The sequence below is a fragment of the Aphis gossypii genome, chromosome 1 (genome assembly GCF_020184175.1).
Source record: "Aphis gossypii isolate Hap1 chromosome 1, ASM2018417v2, whole genome shotgun sequence".
In the NCBI taxonomy this organism is placed as follows: Eukaryota; Metazoa; Arthropoda; class Insecta; order Hemiptera; family Aphididae; genus Aphis; species Aphis gossypii.
In genome coordinates, this window is record NC_065530.1 from 82,667,642 (window position 1) to 82,690,306 (window position 22,665).

Below are 22,665 nucleotides of genomic sequence, written 5' to 3' on the forward strand. Positions count from 1 at the left end.
ATCATTATAAAATGTAAATTAATTAATTTGTCCATTTATTTTAGAGGTACTACTAATGAGTGGTTTTATCCTTCTTGTATTTATGTAATTTAATATTTTTCTTTTCTCTTGTAAACTATTCAATTTTACTAATTGTGCTTTTATAATTATGTAGACTGTAAGTATCTCTTTTAATAATTAATAAATAATAATAATAAATCCACGTTTATTAACGATTAATATAAGAACTTTGGACGAAAATTGTCAAAATTATTTTACTACTAATTAGCTTATAAATAAAATGTCATACAATTTTTAATTGAGAATAGAAATTAATATTGAGTAGATAAATCCAACGAGTAAACAAATAGAAATAACATAATTTCATGAAATAATCTATATTTACGTAACGTATAATACGTCTAATACGTTACAAGGAAACTATAATATTATAAATTGATGCGACGACGATTACAAGTAGGTAATAACTAGTAAGACAATAAAATGCCTAGTTATACCTAACTAATTTGCACTATGATAACCTGGTACCTACGGTTTGTATAACATTAAATTATAAGCAGAGTGAATTAAAATCGAATTGTGAAATACTAGTAAGTACCTACCTAATAATTAGTCTAGGTTCATGTAAATGCAGTTTAACACTAAAAAGGACTATTTATGTCATAAAACTCATGTCTCATTAGTCTTAACTCTTATCTCTCAAGTAATTGCAGACTGCAGTATACGAAAATATTCGTGATACGTATAATAACATAACTCTATTGTTATTGTAATTATTATAATTCGACATAAAAACGTATGCGGAAGGTTAAATTAAACCGATAACACTCGGAAAACTCGGTGAAATAAATAATATTAATTATTATATCATTAATAATATTATAGTGATTTGAATAGAAACGTAAACGTAACGACACCGTATAAAATCTAAATTTGAAATAACAGGTACGTTGGTATAACAGTTTTGAACCCGACCGGCGCGGCGACCAATCGTGGTTTGTACCGGTTCTGGTCACCAGACGTCGCGTCGTCGCGGCGGCTCGTTTTCCCCCACCGGCCGGTGCAATCCGAAAAACGCGGCGCACCACCGACCGCCACCGTGTGATATGCCCGCGGCCGGCTTTCACATTTTGCAGACAGACGCCGGTTTTCGAAGTACGCACAAACACAGCGGCACTCCAAGATCATCGTTATTATTTGTCGTTCGTTTTACCTTCAAGTCGATTTCCTAAGTCTCAACGGACGTTTTGTACATCAACCGACTGTTTGGTAAATAAATTCACGTTCGTTAATTTTGAACTGCACAGGACGTTTTGCGTTATTAATTGGAAGATAATGGAAAACCGGGCAAGGAATACGTTCGTACTGCTGACAATTGTATTTGCATTCGCTTTGCAATGCATTTCGGCGGGAGACTCTACCGCCCCACCTGCACCCCCTGCATCCGTCAACCCTGCATCCGACAGTCCTGCATCTGTTAACCCTGCACAAGTCAACCCTACACATGTTGATTTGCCAGTGGACCACACAGAACACGTCGTCAAAACCGCACCGCATGTTTCAAATAACGACTCTTCGGTAAGTAAACGTTAAGGTTTCTTTCGGAATAGTATAATAAGTGCACTACGCAGAATAGATCACATCATTAAAATTATCGTTTTTATTAGCTACTGTAGATATAATATCGTTATATCGATAAGTATAGTGACTTGTAGGTATGTTTTGTCGTTTAAAAAATGTATCGATTGTTTAAAATAGTCGATGCTGGTGTTTCCGATATTTTGTCCTTTGGTCTTTAAGTTTACATTTGTGGGTCTTTTGATAGTGCAACGAGCTCGACTTCGGTGCGGAAGATGAATAATTGTCTTCGTGCATTTAGTTGATATAGTATAATAATGATATCTTTAAACATTATCAAACGTTGTTGAATAACAATTAAGAATCAGGAAAATTGGACCGGTTTTAAGTTTCGATAAATCACCTGAAAATACACTGACGAAACGAATGGTTTCATGAAAGAAATGTTTAAACTGAAATTCTATGGTAATATCAAACCATTTTAATTGTTTTGGAGATTATAATATTAAATATTGATTACATTATAATATTTTAATTATTAAAACTTAAAACCGTGTGTAATTTTTAATTAGATATTACTGATATTAGGTATCAACTATTGATACTAAAATCTAAAATTGCTAGATATCGTTATAATTATTATAACCACTTAAATTTTTAACGATAATTTGTAATATTCAACTACTTAAATGTTTCTAGAACGTATTTCAGAATAAATAATAGGCAAATATTTGTATTATTTTCAAATTTTAATACCAAGTTTTTGACCATATGTTTATTCATATGTGTAAACTAACTTGGTAAATAATTTATATTGTTCTATATCCTATGTTTCTATAGCGAATATTTTTTAAGTATCAAAAACAGCGTAAATAATCGTTTTATAATTTAGAAAACATTTTATAGTAAAGTTATGATTCTAAATTTTTAAATATTTAAATAAATTTATTTATAATTATTTAAGCTTCAGCGTGTACCTACATTGAACAGTCATAATTTGCAGTTATAGGAATTTTTTATATTTCTACATAGTCGTTTTAATTTGATTTTAATATCTTTACATTAAACATGTATACTAGTATACTTGAATGCATTACTACAATAATCAAAGGCGTTTTTAGGATTTTGCTGCCCTGGGTGCACATTTTTTTTTTACAACTGTTTAAATCAGTTTAAAATAAAACATTCCAGTTAAATGTACTGCCCCCCCCCCAAAAAAAAAATAAGAAAAAAAAGTACTTCCCGGGGCAATTGCCCTCCTTGGACCCCCCCTAAATACGCCACTGACAATAATATAATTTAACCTTTTGTAGATGTATTGAAATTAAAGTTTATAAATTAATATTTTCGTATTTTATTTGTTTAACACATTGTTATGAATCAGTTTGATTCGTATACAGATAACACGAAGTATAATAATTAGTATTTACATTATAATGTTATAATGTATACAACTATAGAAGATAGAGGTTAAAGTCATATTTTTTATAGTAAAATCGCAACGAATTTTTAATTTTTTAATTTTTAAGCGACATACATATATTTCAAATATTTTAGAAACATTTACAGAATTTTTGTTTTCAATTATATTTACATATAGATCTGAAATTTGTGGTTATGTAAAAACGTTGCTGTTATTAAAATTTTTTTTCAATCATTTTAGTTGTTTCTCTCAGTATATAGAAAATTTATCGTAAAAATAGCAATAAGATCATAAGACTGAATTTATTTTATCTATAATAGGTAGTACTATATTTTAATTATCGCTTTCCATATTAATTATGTTATTTTAATGAAATTACTATTTAAGTCAATAAAACATGCCTGCTCTCAAAAACTGTGATGACAATCTTTATTTTAAATATGTATATACAGTTTACTATTACAGCATTATTTAACAATTTAAAAATGTAATAATTATTAATTCACGATTTAAATTTACTTTTATAATTCTCAAAAAAAAAATTAATTAAATATTAACTTAAATTTCGCATAATCACGTCGAACTGAACTCTTTATACACTATTTTTCTTTGATAATTTTATTGAGTTAAATTTTTGTTTACAACGCACGTCGCTTACCATTTTGTTTTAAGTTAAATTTATTAAATATAAAATGAGATAAATAAATACGTCTTACATTGTCACACGCCCTTAGTCATTATTTAAATCATATTATTTATTGACATGACGTATACATAAATAATATGATTAAATACGTAGGTACTAAATAAATACGAAAACTAAATATATATCTAATATCTATAAGTATATATTTCGTATTGATAATATAATTGACCAATAAACTTAATAGTTTTAACATGTTTTCATATTTAAAGTTATTAAATTCTTTACTTACATTTTGTATTAGTTTGATTTTAAGTAACTATAGTAAAAATTGTATAGCAAGGTTGATGTAAAATAACCTTCCAATAATTAAATAATATATTTTCATACGCACATTTGATTATCAGAATTCAGAACTTATATACTCTACTGTGTAGAAGTATTTAGATTCATTCAATTGATGATTCACTGAATGTAAATATAAGGTAACAAACTATAACATATTTGTTTACATTGTTTATAAATTTTTATTTTGTGAATCTGTGTCTGTTTGAAGAGTTTTTAAAACCAATTTATTATTATTCTTATAGGCAAGTATATTGTTTATTATTTTAAAATTAGATGTACCGTATACAATAAAAATTATTTAATATGTTATAAATACCAAGATAGGGATTTACACGTTCTTATAAATATATTAAAGACAAACTATTAATGATAAAACCTATATTTTTGATATATTGTTGGTTGTAATTTTGGCTTATAAATTGTGTTATATTTGTCACGTCATACTTTTTATCTTATGTTGTTTTTGATTAAATAAAGACAGGTACCTACTTTAATAAACTTGAATTACATTATATATTGAGTATAATTATTTTTACTTCCACATATATGTAGTAGGTCGTATTACTCATATTAGTCATATTATTTGCTAAATATTTTTATAGTGATACTTAATCTTCATGATTAAGTAAATTGGTATTAATTATAAAATTTATAATAGTGAAGTATAAACCTACCCATTTTTTTAACGTTACTATGAACTTGCACAGTGTCAGTTAGCCATTAAACTTGTATTAAAAAAAAAACATTTTTCCCTAACCTAATAATTCGGTAGATATACAAGTGTTATATATATATATTTTTTAAAGGATAAGGATAAATGAAAAATAACTATTTTTTAATAATATAATAATTATTAATTAATACTTGTAATTACCTTATATTATTTACTTCAAAAGTAGGTAAGTTTATTTATTTTATGTTAGTTGCTAGTCATAAAGTTCATGACTCATGAGTACTCATTGTTTTCTTTATTACTCTGAAGTGTTTAATTTGCCTAATGATTAATAACGTTATAAAATAGTTGTCTTAAAAGTAAAATTTTAAATTTATGTTCACTAATTTTAGGCTTAATGTTAAGTTGAGTATGAACTTTATTCCATTCGATTTTGGGTATTTAATGAAATCTATCGCATAATGTAGTCTCTTGTTAAAACTTTTAAATATATATTATATAACCAATATATTGACTAACTGTGTAATGAATAATAATTGTTGCCATAATTTGCTTATAAGTTGAATTGTAATCTTTATTCGAAAGGTTCGTACCGAGTAATTGAAAAACTTCTTTTTAAGCCATTTTTTTTTGGTTATAAATTATACTAGTACATACTATAGTTAAAAATTATGTTAGTTATTTTAATCAGTATTATACATAGGATGTGGCCATTTGTTTGATGACAATCAAACTTTATCTCTAACATTTTCACTAAAAATTAGAATGTATTTAAAATTATATTTTAGAATATTTATATGAGTTACCATTTGATTATCAAAAGCCAATACTCTTAAATCCTTTAAATTGATCTAACGTGTGTATAATGTGAAGTTATGTAAACAATATTATATTATAATATGTACATGGCTTAACAACAAAAATTACCCTAAATTATTTAAATATTTGAAAATATTTACTAATTGTTGTTAATGTAATATGCACTTGGTGTAATAAGTAAAATTCATCAACTTGATCGATACGGTAATAACAGTGTTTTGTAGCATTCAACGAGAATGAGTACGCCAGTGTGAAATTTAAAATAAACGCAAATGTACAGGTGTTAAAGAATGCAACACAGTTGTCATAGGTACTTATAATATTAAAACTTAAAAAAAATAATCGTTATACGTACGTATTCAATACATATTATATTGTTTATATGTTTGTGTTTAAAAGTTAAACCTCAGGGAAAAAAAATATAATTTGTTATTTTTCTTGTACTTAAAAACTCACAATTTTGGTCTAAATAAAATTTTAAACTACTCGAAAAATCGTACTATCTTATTGGTTTTTTTATTGTTTTCTTTTATATGTCAGTATTCTAAAAATTAATAAACTTATTTTTCTTATATTAATTAATAAAGCTACAATTTTTACTTTGGTGGGGAGTGTGATAGGAATATAAATTATATGTATATATGATTTGAATCGTTCTGATTTTATTGAAATAAACTTTATTTAATTTTTTCCCCATTTGGTCATTTTTTCTTATTTTTTACATTATTCTTATGATTTTATTTTACTATTCTATTAAATTATTATTTTAAGAAATAAGTTAAATCATAATTACTGAATAGGTAACTGATATAATAACTACCAAATTTATCGAAGTTGTAGTTTTATCAAAATCACAAAAAAAATTTTTATTTACGAATTGGAGAAAAGAAAAATAATCTTTCTTATTATATTGTTTTAGATGTAGTGTATTTTTATAGGATGTTCAAATAATTTAATTGATCGGAAAATGTCAATCAGTTAATATAAGTAATTTTTTTGTAAAATTTGATTTCATATTTAAACTGGACGTCAAAGTAACTAAAATTAGTTTGATAATATTCAATATACAAATAAATGTCATTACCCAATAGGGTGATTCACTAAGTTTTAGTGAAAATAACTTGACCAAGTATATAATCATAAATTTGTTTTTATGTCTAATTAAAATTAATTTTTTTAGAGTTAAATTAAATAAATGATTTTTTTTGATTACTTAAAATGCTTTTCTATGGATTTATTTTGCTGTAAAATCCTAGCCCTATAATAATTAGAAATCTACTTAATTAATGTAACTAATATATCATTATGATGTTTCCCAAATAAACTAGAATTTTCAATTTATATACGTTTCAACATTTGACCCAATGGCCTAATATATTTTAATTTTATATTTTACGAATAGAAATACCGTTTTAATAATTTCATATACATTAGTACATTACTATATACGTAATCGATATCTTTTGTCACCTGTCAACTTTTGTGATGACATTTGAAACTCCGTACAAAAGACATACATGCAAACAATGAATGGTCATAGGTTTATTATATACCTTTACCTAAATATACACATATAATATTTATTATAAACGTGTATAGTAAACATAAATTTCAACTTTAATAGCATTTTCATTTTATTAGGTCATAAAGTTTTAAAGTATATTGGTAAACAATTTAAGAAATAATTTGGCAAACAAGCACATGTCGTAACTGACCATTGTTGTTTCCGAAAAAAAACCATCGCGCAATTCGTTTCAATAGTTTTAATATCCAATATTCGTCAGTTTTTGACACACTTGTTTATGTACAATAATCTCTTTAAACATCGTTACTTGTAGTACCTTTCTTGGTCAAGGTTATTTTTTATTAAAAAAGTTCAAAACAAATCATTATTTTTAAAGTTCATTGCAAATGGGAAAATATACATCAACGTATTTTTATACTTCACTCTGTACTTCATGTTTTTATAGTTACTAATATAATTTGTTGATTTAGCTTACTATTCGATGTATGTAACAAATAGCCTAAATGATATAAAAACAACTAAATAATTTACAGTTAAATATTATCGCTTTAATTTTTTTTTTATAATTACATGAAATAAAAATTCGAATAATAATTTAAAAAAATAATAGTTCCCCAATTCATCAAATAATAAATGCTTAAGTTTTATTTCTTGATTTATATGTAAGTATTGTATCATTGATGAGATTAAGTACTTATAGTTATTGGTTATTGTAAAAAAATAAATCTTAATGGTTGGTACAAAATAATATACTCAAATAGTATATGACTAAAGGTATTATAAATAGTCTTCATTTTAGATTTTAGGCAATAAAAAATATTAGTTTTAATAATATTTATATATCTGAGCTCTCTAGTTTCTATAGTCTATATTATAAATCACTTTAATAATATATTTCTCTCCGTAGACACTCGTCACAGGCTGCGTTGACCATAACTATTATAGCTGATTGATCGATGATCATATTACCTCATGAAGTGAAAACACAATAAATTTTGTTATGAGATATTATTTAGTTTGCATAAAATTGTATACCCCTGTAAATAAAAATAAAAATAGCATTACATGTCAAATTGCCACCGATTCACTGGCGACGAGACCGTGGCATGATCAGTATCGTGTGCTTTTCGATCGTTAAACCAGCATGCAGCTTGCACCGACATAATATATTGATGATGTGCGGCGGGACAACGCACCAGGCAGATAGAGTAATATTACGTTTGTTTCTCCCAAGGTTATATCTTTCTAATACACGTGGAGCCTTCGAAAAGAAAAGATGTGCCATAATTTTTATTTTATATTAATTTATTATGGTTTTTAATGTGCAAGTTTCATTACAAAGTAGTATTTTAATTTTTAATACTTTGTTATTCAAAATATAAAATAATTGAATTGGTACCTACATTTTTATTGTACTCGAGCTATTAATTTAGACTATTAAAAATCCTAAAATAATAGTTATATTAAGTCTAGCAAGAAACTTAGATTGTTATTTGTTGTCGTTATACTTATTATATATAAATGTATAATACTATAATACCACCTATATAATAATTAATAATAATCGTTGAAGGAAAATATAACTGTACATTTTCATTAGTTCTTTAGGTATTTTTAATTGTATATTTTTATATAATAATTTATGTTATATCCGCTTTGTTTAGTTTTACTGCGAGAGATAGATTATTGTGGATGTGGAAAGTTATAAAACTATTTGTAGTTACTAATCAATTATAATAATTGATTCGTAACATGATTAGTGGTATATTATAGTAACTTATAATTTTTTATAACATTATATTTTAGATAATATAATTGTTCAAGAGACTGCGCTAACAAATTATTTATATTATACTGATATTTAGTCGTATTTTATCGTTTGAAATATATTATATAATATTTACACGTAGAACAGACTTGATAAAATATTTTAATAGTTTGATACCAATGTATTTACTTTAGTTTTTAAATGTCTTAAAAAGACTTTATTTTTTAAATGCTCGCATATAAACAGAATTAGATTGTTACAAATCAACTGGAATGTTCCCATCGCATCGGAACCCTCTGTTTTCTCTCTGTAATTAACACCATTGTACATGTTTTCGAATACATTGTAATTTTTTTAGTTATTTATATTTAATGAGAAACACACACGCACATTGCTACTTATGAATATGTTAAAAACCGTTTAAGTCAATGTACTCCAGAGATATAAAAGATTTTCTACCTGTAGGTACCCATTGGTATTCAGTTTACCTGTGTAAGTAATATAATCTACAAGAAACATGTTATTACATTTTTGTGGACTCGTGGCATAAAAACTTGCATAATATTCAGTTTATTTTGATATTTTATTTACTATATTTTAGTTCTAGAAGTTTAAAGATATATCAAATTAAAATTCTTTAATATTATTTCTGTTATCAATACAATTATCAATAAATAATCTTTAATCTATACATACATTGTTATTATGGTAGAAAATTCGATTTAAGAAGGTGGCACTACTATGGGTAGGGACATAGAATAGGTATCCAGTACTTTTTAAAATATTTTAGGGAAAATAAAAACAACTACAAAAAAATCTAAAATATTGCACAAAAACCGGTTCTTGACATTATATATTTTGTTTTTTTTTTGCTGTCATTCGATGATATAATGTCAATAAATAACTTGTAAAGAATTGAAATGTTTATCAAATATATATTAACATTTTCTGAACATTATAAAATTTTCAAAAAATTATGTTGAGCTACTTATACAAATTAGAAATTTTAGAATTTTTCTATAAAAATTGATAAAAATGGTTTGCTCCGACAAAAAGGTTTCTCATAAGTTGTTCTTACAATAATCTAAAATTTATCAAAAATACACTTAAACAAACTAATACCTTTGCATTTCTCTCATAGTATTTATGTATAAGAAAGAACTTGATTGAAAATTAGTCTTCTTGTTTCCATTTTAATCTAGTATTTCCCATATTTTTTTCGATTTTATCCGCACCCACTTATTCGTGATTGCGAAAGTTTCTTTAGACATACGATCCCTTTGATTAGAACGTAGTACTTTAATCCACCATTCACTCTTCAATATATAACGGTTAATATAGACACTCGAGACATAAGTACACATGACGTACTACTTCACGGGTTGGTGGATTTGTATTGTGATTATCATCGTGACCCAAATGGACATTAAATTTCTAGGTTATCTCAAATGATTTACATTTTAAAACGAAATAAAATAAAATTTAATTTGTGATTATGTCATACTGTATCGTATGAACTAAATTGTATGGGCTGTATGCATGTATATTGTATATATTATGGTAACATATAGAATATAGCTTAATATGTTATTATTATGATTACGAGTATGCTTCGAATCATAACAATTTTAGAGTATTCTATTGATTTTTTTTTTCATAGTTAGTTATTATTTAAAACTGATGTCTAATACTATAATATTTTTTCACAATTATCTCAAACAACTATAGTGACTAAAAAGTTTATGTGATACGTTTGCTTGTCAAAATAACCCCTGTCACAAATATTCCTCCATATGGTAGAAGATAAGAGTGTTACGGTTTTTTTTTTTATTATTATTTGTTATGACGAACCCATCATTACAGGATAACAGAAATCGCTTCATGCACCACACCAATATCAAATGTAGATAAAATACAACATGAAAATGTGTTTATTTTCCAACTAATATCATGACATTTTTAAAATATGAGTTGAAATGGTATTTAGATAACGTTATTTAAGTATTTACAAATAATGTAGATATTTATTTAGAAGTAGTATATTATAATTTTTATTTTTAAAGAGTAGTTATATTGTTTTAAAATTGATCTTGCTAAAACTGTGTTCATTTGCACACTGCCACCATTTTTAAACGAAAAAAATAATAAATAATAAAATAAAACGCGACGAAGTTTGATTAAAAAACTAAATATATTTAAAATGTTTTGTCAATTGTATTGTAAAATATTCTTGATGTATATATTATTAAAATAAAATATTTTTTCATTTTCTGAATCGAAAATTCTGTGAACAGTTTAATTTTTAGTATTTGCCTGTTGGTAATTGAAAATCAGTATATTTATATATATTTTTTTATTGCGGCACTGCAAACGGCAACCATTTGCGCATCTCTCTTTCATATTATAACTTTTTCTAATACCTAGACTAAAATATTTTAATGTGAATACTTGTTTAATGCGTTTTAATTTTTACATGAGTTGTTAATATTATGTTATACCACTAATACCTAGTGAAAATGTTATAGTTATTCATATTGTATTTATACGACCAACGGCTGCTAACATGTCCTATTATCGTTGAAACACTTGCGCGTAGTTATGATATAGAAATTACAATTGACTGACAATATTTACTTAGTTATATGTCCATGCAAAATCAACGTGTTTACTTTAGTAGCTTGACATGCCGTAACGTTACATAAATGTTTTAGTGTTAATTCATTGTTAGTAAAACCTATTTTATACAGTTTCAATTAAATTAAAAATAATTATAAATAGTTTTATTTTATATTAAATAAATTATATTGCAATAATGTAATCTTTTATCGTGGTTGTACAAATGTCTATAAGTATTCAACGAACCAATTTTTTTTTAATGTTAGATACATTTATCACTGATTCGGTTATTAGGTAATATAGGTGATACTATAATCTCTTGAATAACCAACAATTTTAAAATAGTTTAAGAAAGAAATTGATATTTTTAATATACTCTTATAATAATTGAATATTTTCAGATAAGATAAATAATCAGTATATTGACTATATAGTATATACATTGCATTATATTATATTTCTTTATTGCAGTTGTGAAATAAAAATGTGTAATGTGTAATACTATAATAATATTATATTGTTATATGCTAGAAGATAATTATTTCTAACGGCAATACCGCGAGTCGTTAAAAATTGTTTTCTTTGTCACATTATAATATACGTTATTTCAAAATGTTGTGTTTGCTTACGTTATGGCAGTAACGGAGTCGCTTGTTTCAAATTCGAGTCTGTTTCGTGTAAAGGGCCCCGGGGCTCTCGTAACTATCCTCTAGTAAGGGGGTGCGTCCGAGGGGAGCAGCCTATACAGTGGCGAGAGGCGGGAAACTGAGTTTTCGCGATGAGCGAAAAAGGGGTGGAAGTGGAGAGGACGCGAATGGGTTGTAATGTGTAGAGAGACGGAGAGAGTTTTCGCACGCGAATAATAAAATGGTCCAGACGGCGTGCGGGCCCTCCGCTCCATTATAATGTATATAATATATATATACACGTTACCCACCGACCAGTCTAAGCCCCGCAGACAGGTCTACGGGGCGTACGGCCGATTGTATGTGCGCGGCGTGAGGGGGAAAAAAAACTTAACCGAAACCCACCCACTCCCATCCCTCATCACCGTCGTGGTCCACACTACCCTTCACCAACACCACTCCCCTCCCCTGACGCGCGTAACTGCATTCACCCTATTGAATTTCTATACAGAGGTAAACGAACAAAACGAGAACTCCGTGCATACAGTATATGGTATATAATGTTTATGTGTGTTTGTGTGTGTACTATGTATAAGGTCTCCCCGCACAGGCAGACTGGCGAGCGGGGTATTGATGAAGGGAGTGGTAGTCGTATAGTGTATCGGGCACGGAAATTCCGAAAAGCCCTCCCGAGCCGTTGATGTCTTTTATCCACGCCACTCATTATTATCGTCAGGTAAACTGTGTGCGCCTATACACTGTGCAAGTATTATTATGCCCTACCTATATAGATTATACATCTAGATGGGACGCAAATCGAATCACAGCTAGTGTTGTCGTTGTTTTATTATACTCGGCATTATTGTTATTCCGATTTATCGTGGTGATATCATAATTTATAATAATTGTACCTAATAACTAATAAGATAGGTAATCGATATTATACATATTTTTCTTATAATATAATATGTACTTTTATATAATAAATACATAGGTTATTATGTTATAATACTAAGATAGTTTTAGGCACGCCTCTTACATCCAAGTATCCAACCCAGTGAATTCCTCGATCGAAGAGGGCGCGGTGGCTAATATAAGTACTTTTAAACACCCCGTAAATACTTTAATTGTGAAATATGCTGTGCATTTAGGGAATTTTAAAACATAAAATGTTTATTTCTTAAATATGCCTAGAAAATTGAAAGTTTTTATTTTTAACGTTATAGTACCGTCTGCACTAGGTTTCTAATTTCTATAAATTACACGAAAATATTTTGGACAGGTACCTATTATATTGACAGAAAAAAATCTGAATACATCTGTCTAAAACTAATACATTTCTTACTTTCATACATCCATGTGAGTTAAGCCTTCTCCCCTCTTTATAACCAATTATTGTGTTAGGTTTTAATCAAGGCAAGCGAATATTTTTACGAGCCCCGGGGTTGATAGATTCCCGGGCCTCTTAACTGATTTATTCGGCTTAATTAAAATATATATATATATATTTGTTGATGAAAAAATTAAGTTAAGTAGGAACAAATTATTTAACAATCATAAAAAATAGATTCATTTAGAGTATTCACTTTGATGAATATAGTGTCTATATGTGATTATGTGAGCATGTTGTAACAACTAATACGTGAATGCAGTCGTTATCGATGAAATATCCATAGATCATAACACTTATGATTTTATGAGTTAAAAACTTAACCTTAACATGAGTAGCACAACTAACACACGTTATAAGAACTATTTACACCTATACAACTTATCTTACATCTTATTATATTTTTAAGTACTACTACTCGTGTATCGGAAAGTACATTTTCAAGATAATTTTTAAATAAACTGTGTCAAACAAACATGTATTGTTAAGGAAATTAATTAAACTAAAAATAGTTCTCTTTATTTAGGGATGACGAAAATAAGTTTTGTTTTCAATGTAATTTGAGAATTGTAATAATATTATTTCATTTTAGTATAGAAAAATATGCTAATGACTAAAAAAAAATGTGTATGGACTATTGGGAAAACGAGTCTGATAGGGGTTCCTCCTTCTCATCTATCGTGGTTTTAAGATTCTGTGGAATAATAGTTAACTGTAAATAGACTGTTGATGTAGAATAAGAATAGCTGACGTGAATATGTTAGCAAGCCATATGGATAAATATAACAATATCAAGATTCAAATTTTTTATAAATGTAAACAAAAAAATTTGAATTCATAATAATAATAAATACATTTTGATTTTATAAATAAGACGCGATCCTCAAGTAGAGGCCACCCCTGCTGTGTAACATGTCAACACATCTACTAATATTGTTTATTTTATACTATAATAAATTAATAACTATAGTATAAGTAATGTGTAAAAAAAATATTATTTAGGTGCTTGTATGTTTTTGATATTATAAACAAACAATATAGTATACCATATACTTAGATATATTTTTTCACATAAACTACATAAGGTCCCAGGAGTTGGCCTTGCTCGACCGGCCCTGCCCCTGACCTCCTCAAATAATGTATTTTTAAATAATTTCTACGCGCATTTACCGCATTTATGATAAGTATTACATAAACAGGTAAAATGTATTTCACTATTTTCGTAAAAGTGTTTCGTTATGTATGAAGTACGATAATTCCTTAAACATATAAGCTTGTACGTCGCTCAAAACTACCCATATATACCCGTGTTATTTTAGGTGCGTCAAACCACCGACACCGATTCGGGCAAAGTATAATTTATTATACATTTTTTTAGACAAATTTCATTAAAGTAGGTCATTAAAAAAAAAAAAAAACTTTTATTAATAGGATTGGTGACTTATAACAAACTATAACCATTATTTATTAAAATAATCAATTACAAGTAAACTTTTCACCTACTTTAATGAACTCGTCGCATGTTTCATTTTATGAATTAAATTAATGTTTAGGTACATTGTACATATTTTTTATGCTTAGTCATTATCCTAATTATGTTTTAAAAATGTGTAAGATGTAAAAATATCATGAAACTGTAAATGGTTGTTTGAAATATGATTTACCTACAAGATAAACACTATTGCCATAATTTAGTATTAGACTCATATGTTTGAACAGTCCAGTGCATTGAACTTTTTTTTTCATTGTGATATGGAACAATGAAAAATATGCTATTCCAAAAATAATTGTATGATTTTTGAGCTCAATAGACTTGGAGCAAATAATGGTGTAATCGAGTGAAGATTGGATTGTAATCGTAATAATTGAACAAAACCTTTATTATACGATGTTATAACTTCACTGAACATTTTAATGTGTACATAAATAGATATTATATTATATAGTGTAATCAACCTTCTTACACATACGATACTCAGTTTTTTAGTTTCAACATTCTACCCGTGACATTTTCTTTAGGTATTTACTGTTTAAAGTTGCAAAGTAGCAAAATGAGTATGAATAACGAATAATTGTAGTCTGGCTGTAATAAGATACAAAGATAATAATATCTATGTCAGTAAATAATTAATGTTAAAACATCAAGAAATATGTTTTATTTTATCCCATATTTGTCTTTTTTCTTATTTTATTAGATATACTTATACGTAAATAATTTGATTTGAATGTTATGAATTATGACGTTACAGAATTATATTATAATTTCATCATCCGATTGTTCCTACCTTTATTCATATTTTATAATAATAAATAAACAATAAAAACAAAACAAAATAAAGTTGAGAACATAATACAATAAATTATTATAAAAATATGTTTTTATATTGTGTTCTTAGTATTACCGCAGGTAATTATGTTTTTGTATAAAATGCCGCCAGACCGATTTTGTTTTCGGGTGCATAATAGACGCGCATTTGGCACACTTGTTTATGATGATCGCATCATTGTTTTACAATAAAGCTGTATTCGTGTTATAATACCATTTAACCAGCAACAACACGTAAAATATTTGTCAATATACTCGATAAAATACAAAATAATATTTAGCCGAACATTTTAGTATTTTTTATTTAAATTTTTAAATAAAGTAAAAATCCACCATAGCTGTTATTTGAATAATTTGATGTATGGTGTAACATTAAAGTTTTAGGAATTTAGAGCAAATATAGTTGTATGCATAACTACTGACTATATAGGTATCTACTGTAAATCCAACACCTACAAAATGTAAAATGGCAGTTGTCGTTTATTTTAATAAGTTGTTATAATTTACTACCTATTATTTAATTGTTTAATAGAGAGAAATACACAAAAGACAATCTAAGTACTAATAGACTATAGGTGCATTTAAAACTAAAAATCTAATGAATGTATTAATAGTATTAATATATTAGTAATTATTGTTCATTATTTTATTATTTTGTTAAGGTACATTAACCCAAAGTCCAATCATGATCAATTTAATTCAATTTGTTCAACCACTATAATATAGTTATAGGCTAAAATAATTAAAAATATTTGATTAGGGAATATTAAACCTCTATTGATTATTGTATACTTATTAAAATATTTTTTAAATGTATTATAATATTATATTTAATTTGTTTAAATGTAATTAACTAATTTTATTTTATTGCAGACACAACTCATAAACATTGAAGTATACTACGAAGCATTGTGCAAGGATAGCGTTAATTTCGTCTCAAAAGAGTTATTACCTGTGTATAATAAGCTAAACAAGTTCATCAATGTGACATTAATTCCTTTTGCTCAAGGAAATGTAAGTTAAAAAAAAATAATAACTGATTTGTTTGGTTGTATATTTATTTATTTATATTCTTCTTTATTGTGTCAGTATTTATTTAAATGTTATTGAAATAAAATAATATTGTTGTTATTGTTTCCAGATCACCATTGACACGAACAAGACTGTTAATGTCACATGTAGACGTGATGGAGAGTGTAATGCTGATAAAGTACACGCTTGTGGTATTAATAAAATCAAAGAGAGTGAAAAACTAATCAAATTTGTGAATTGTTCTTTGACTGAAGGATTCAATAGTCCAAATAAAACTATCCCAATCGAAGTGGTATATGCATTTATATAATTAAATAATTGGTTTCTAATAATTCATAATTTTATAATTTGATTAATCTCTATAAAAAATATTTCAAAATTTAATTGCACTTACTCATTTTACTATTACCATTGATTATAAATATTAGCAATAATATATAATCAATGCTAATACTAACCTTTACTTTCTAACATTTATATAATATCTAATGCTTTTAATTCATATATAACAAAACCGTTCAGTAAAGTATACTTGTCACTTTATTTTTTTGAGCGGTATTAAAAAATGTCATTGTTTACAATTAATATTGTTCAGTCTTCTCATCAAAATATTTATGTATTGAAACAAATTAAACCAATTTGTTTAGCTGTATTAACCTATTAAATATTAACTTGACTATTTAAATTATTTTTTAGTGTGGCAAAAATAGTAGCATTGATAATAACACAATTTCTGAAATCACCGAATGCGCCAATAATACAGATACATGGTCGCCATTATTGCAAAATTATAAGAATATGTCTTCTAGTGCTAATGTGACAACTGTACCTAAAATTTTAGTCAACAAGGTAAATTGAATTTAAATAGTTATTATAATTTCTACTATGATCTCTAATGTGCTTTATTTAATACTGAAGGTTGCTGAAGACTTTACATCAATCAATTTAATGAAAGTCGTATGTAAAAAAATTAATGATAAAGATTTACCAGAGGAATGCAAGACTATTGTTAGTGGATCAGATAATCTTGTTGTTGGAGTATTACCAATAATAATTGGTGCTTTTTATATCATAAAAATGATCTAAGTCTTAATATATAAGGATTATAATATTTTAAGTTTATATTTTTAACTAACTATTCATCTTATAATCTGTTAGTTCTATAAGTATCTTTTTTTATTACCTATTATTGCTCATTAATATATATAGTGTATGCCACATCCTTATATAATAGTGATTAAAAATGTTAGTGTATATCCATTTGTCTCTTAGACTTACATAGTAGTACATGGTAGAAATTAGAAACACATCATGATTTGTAACGGACATTTAATTATGTAAAAAACGACTATACAAAAATGTTATGTATTTTTTTTTTTTTTTTTATCTAATTTTCAAGTAAAATGTTTTTGAGAGGTAGAAGTATTTATGTAATAACCATTATATTTGTAAAGATTTCTTTAAGGATCTAAAATTATTATTAGTTAAATTATTATATTCATTTATTATATTTTTAATCATTATTGTGAAATATTTATTTTTTATGATGTACACACAAATCAATGAATACCAAGTAAATGCCATATTAATTAAAAATTATTATTCCTCATTAATCATTATTGACCTCTTTAGAAAATTATATTGACTAAAAATTTTTAAATTGATTAGTGATTACAAATTAACAATTAAACTTGGAAACCTTTGTTATAATCATGTTAATTTGAGTAAATTTGCTATAAATTATAATCTATATTAGCTTTTCTATTAAAATATAATGAATAGCCAATATCTATATCATTGGTTAGGTTCCAAACATTCATCATATTAGTATGATAATTATTGATAACATTTAAGTTCATACAATTTGTATAATTATTTTATCAATATGCCAATAGAGCGTTAGAATTATATTACTGTAAATATAATTGCTAATGTATATTTCGACATTAAAAATAATGTAAATCAAATTGCAAAAGATATAAATTACTGTGATTGTGAAGAACACATATTAAGAATTATAATAACCACTTAAAAAACTATTAACTGTCAATTAGGTTGTATTTATATGTATTAAGGGCGTTTAAGTTAAATTAATTATTAGGAGCACTAATCTATCAATTATTTTTAAATGTTGTTTGTTTTATCCTATTTAAATAATCAATTTAAAAGATTTTTTGTAAGCGTTTATAAAAATGTATTAATTATAAACATTTTGACTTCTAGCATAATTTTTGTATTTGTCTGTGTGGCTAACAAACACATTCATATTGGCCATCTATAATATATGTTGTAGTAGTCGTATACAATAGCCAATACATTTATAAAATTAAAATTGCGAATAAAATATTTATAGTAGGTAGTTCATACGATCATTTAAATATTAAGAACTAGTTTTATCGATTAAATAAGTCGATAAAATGACTAAGTATTATAAATTATAATACAGTCCTAACAGAATACATTTGTACATTTCTTGTCTTATCCAACAATCAACATTAATTATACACGCAACTAGTTTTATCTATTATAAATTATAATAGTTGTAGATTTTTATCTTTTATCTTCAAACAATTTAGATTTCCAAGCAGAGTTATGAAGTGAATTCACTAATTTTTCAATGATAGTTATTTTATTTTTATGTCGATTTATAGTAGGAAAAATTACTCTGAACTCTAACTTGAAAGTGATTTTTGAACTACGTAATTGAATCTAGTTGATACATTTAAGAGGTCAACATTAAACATTTCCCGTATTTTTATTAATAATAATCTAAGGAAATAATGAAAAAATAACAGAAACTTTTACTCAAAACCAGTTTTTAACAAAATTGATTTATTTTATTTTACCATACTTAATTTAAAAACAAATAACAATCAAAAGTTGAAATTTTCAACAAATGTTTATATTATAATTTTTTGATAATTTTTTTTTAATATTTTTACTTTTTGAGCCATTTATAAGAATGACAAATTTTTGATTTTTTTCTAAACAAATGTCAATAAAAAGTTGTTCGATCGGCTAAAAAGTTAAAGTTAAATACAAGGTTTCTTTATAAGTTGTTTTTAGTGAAATTAAAAAAAAAAGTTAAGTGTAAATACACAATACATTTTGATGAGCATTTAAAATGTAAATTTCGAAGAAATTGAATATTCACTGGTACCTAGAATAACGATTTCTCTTGAAGCGGTTTTCTTATTTTATTGTATTTCAAAAATGAATAACCAAAGATACCTACTTGAAAATGTCATAAAATGTTTTTATAGTCATTTTCTGTACACGGTATAGTAAATCATGAACATTCACGTATTATGTTGTAGTTAAAAATGCATAACAATTTTAATAAACATACCTATAAAGCTATAAACTTAAGATATTTAACGTTTATTTTTAAGGTGCGCAAGTGCATTAATTGTTAAAGTCCTACTACTATTATAACTATAGTTTTTTTTAATAATATCTTATACACATAGTTCATTATACATATAATCTATCACAGCTATGTTATAGTTATAATATATAGTAGACATAGCATTTTAAGAAATATGTGAATATAATAAGACAGAGTTAATTGTGGGGACAACTTAACATACTCTCCTTATATTGTATCATTCTTCCGACAGAAATTATTGAAATTATATAAAATACAAAAATAACTAATCTAACTAATAACTAGTCCATTCAGGATGGACTACTAAAAATATTAATTAAAATTTTTAACTTTAGGTATTAATATACGCCTAATCAATAATAACCTTGATTATATTATAAATATATTATATACCTAAGTAATAAGTTTATCCATAAATTAAGTTACCTAGTTAATCTAAGTAAAATGTAAGACTCTTCTTAATTTTTATTTATGATTACCTAACCCTTTTATGATTATCTATGTGTACAATTTGGTTAGTATATTATTCTTTGATTTGCTATATCTATAGTATACTAGCTTTTAAATTTTAATTTGCAGGGAGTTCATGTATTGATAGTTGCCACTAGTGAATGTAGCGAATATATATATATAATATATATGTACTATTTGTTTTTCTGGAACTACCTACATCTTATTTTTTTTGTTTCGTCACGCGTTTTTTTTGTGTACTAGGGTCTAGGAAACGAAGTTGTTAAATATATGTATAATATATAATAGTATTACCATAATATTAAATTATATGTACAAGTATTAGTACTTATGTTAAAAAAAAAAAAATTAAAACCGTCTAAATAATGAAAAAAACTTAACAAATGAATCAGTTACTCATTAGTCCGTGACTGACTAATTTAATTACACGGCGGGCAAATCAATCAAAGTGTATAATAACGGCAGAGCATCATCACCATCGTCATAACCTCAGAATAACGGTCAAACTGTATTTTTTTGTTTTCAATTCACTTTAATCACTTAGCGTCATGAACAAATTCAAACTACCGAAAATCTCATATGGTTTTCTTCTTAATTTCTTATTTACTTCCTGAGTGTTACAAAGCGTTTTTAATTTTATAGAGCCGAGACTCGAGGTCTAAAACACACGGTCTATCATAATTGATGAGGGCCGTGAATTCATTTTAAGCGCACATAATGTATTTTTATATATTTTTTCAATCAATTACCTAATACCTACGCTTTAAAAAATATGCACTCAAAATAAATTGAAATTTATACTATCACATTAAACATCGTGAATTTATTACTTTTAATATAGTATACCTATATCAATATCAAATTTGACTAAATCTATCTTTTTTTATTAATTATGCAATAAAAACATTAAAAATTTACGTATGCATTTATATGGATAAGTTTAATACAAAGTAATATGTTATGTTTATAATGGTAATTTTTATATCTTATATCAAATTCTTATCAAAGTCAACAAGCCTCGAGTACTGACTAATAAAAAACAATATTTTGATTCACAAATGGTACTTTTACTCTACTATTCATTTAATAAATAATATGCCTAATTATTATTTTGATGGGTCGTAGCCCGTAAATACAAATCTTATATCTATACATTTTGTAAGTAGAAAAATTTATCCAAATTTCTAACCAACATAATTATAATTATTAAAAGTTAAAAATGGAATAATAAAAGAAAAAGTAAAATTTAATATGAAAAAAATATTTATAATTATCTGTAAATCAATTAAATATGTAATTCAGTAATTGTATTGTAAAAAGTATATATAATATCCGTGTCACTACACTTAGATAAGTATTATACATATTATATTCTTAAATATTATATAAACTATTATAACCTATTTAAAAAGAAATAAAAACTATAAGTAATTAATTGGTAGTTACAAAGTTTCTTTAAATAAACTAATTAGCCATTGTGATAATTTTATATAAAGCTATAACCATTAACCGTGAAGCTGATATTTTTTATTTTTATTTAGTAAGTAATTTGATTGAAATAGAAAAAAAGAAGACTATTATATACGTGTGAAAGTGGATTGTATAATATATTAATTGTATTATGTAAAACTCTATAATAGTAGTCTTCAACCCCAAGACCCAGCGGATCATCTATTTTTTAAATCCCTCGGATTGTAGCATTCATATTAAAAAAAAATGTAGGTACTTATCTATTTATTTGATACTAGTACAATAATCTTTTGACAAATAGTTCATATTGCAGTGTACTCGATAATCGTAAGCCTGTAAATGCAGGTGTAAATTTAGGTTCATAAGACTCAACCGTAATACATTTTAGAGAATTATTGTTAGATTATAAAAAAAACACAAATACATTCGTTTAAATGATTGATTTCTACTATGAGTGCCACTGAGTGCCTAAATCAAATTCAAGCGTTTTAAATGGCAAAGAAAAAATAGCAAAATCACGGAACGGATTGTGGTTAATCTTGCATTAAATACAGCGATTCAAAAACATA

General features: G+C 25.8%; 1 protein-coding gene across 1 annotated transcript; it reads left to right on the plus strand.

Moving 5' to 3' along the window:
- The first annotated feature begins 1,106 nt into the window (after nt 1-1,106).
- On the plus strand, nt 1,107-18,995 carry LOC114130152 (GILT-like protein 1). The gene is made up of 5 exons (XM_027995058.2): nt 1,107-1,578; nt 16,609-16,749; nt 16,877-17,059; nt 17,464-17,616; nt 17,686-18,995. The coding sequence occupies exons 1-5, from the start codon at nt 1,336-1,338 to the stop codon at nt 17,851-17,853; spliced, it is 888 nt and encodes a 295-aa protein (XP_027850859.1). The 5' UTR covers nt 1,107-1,335; the 3' UTR covers nt 17,854-18,995.
- The last annotated feature ends 3,670 nt before the right edge of the window (nt 18,996-22,665 follow it).

Coding starts and splice junctions, on each gene's coding strand:
- LOC114130152 (XM_027995058.2), top strand. CDS start 1,336: ATGGAAAACCGGGCAAGGAATACGTTCGTACTGCTGACAATTGTATTT. Junction 1,579..16,608: donor TTTCAAATAACGACTCTTCG/GTAAGTAAACGT, acceptor ATTTTATTGCAG/ACACAACTCATAAACATTGA. Junction 17,617..17,685: donor CTAAAATTTTAGTCAACAAG/GTAAATTGAATT, acceptor TTAATACTGAAG/GTTGCTGAAGACTTTACATC.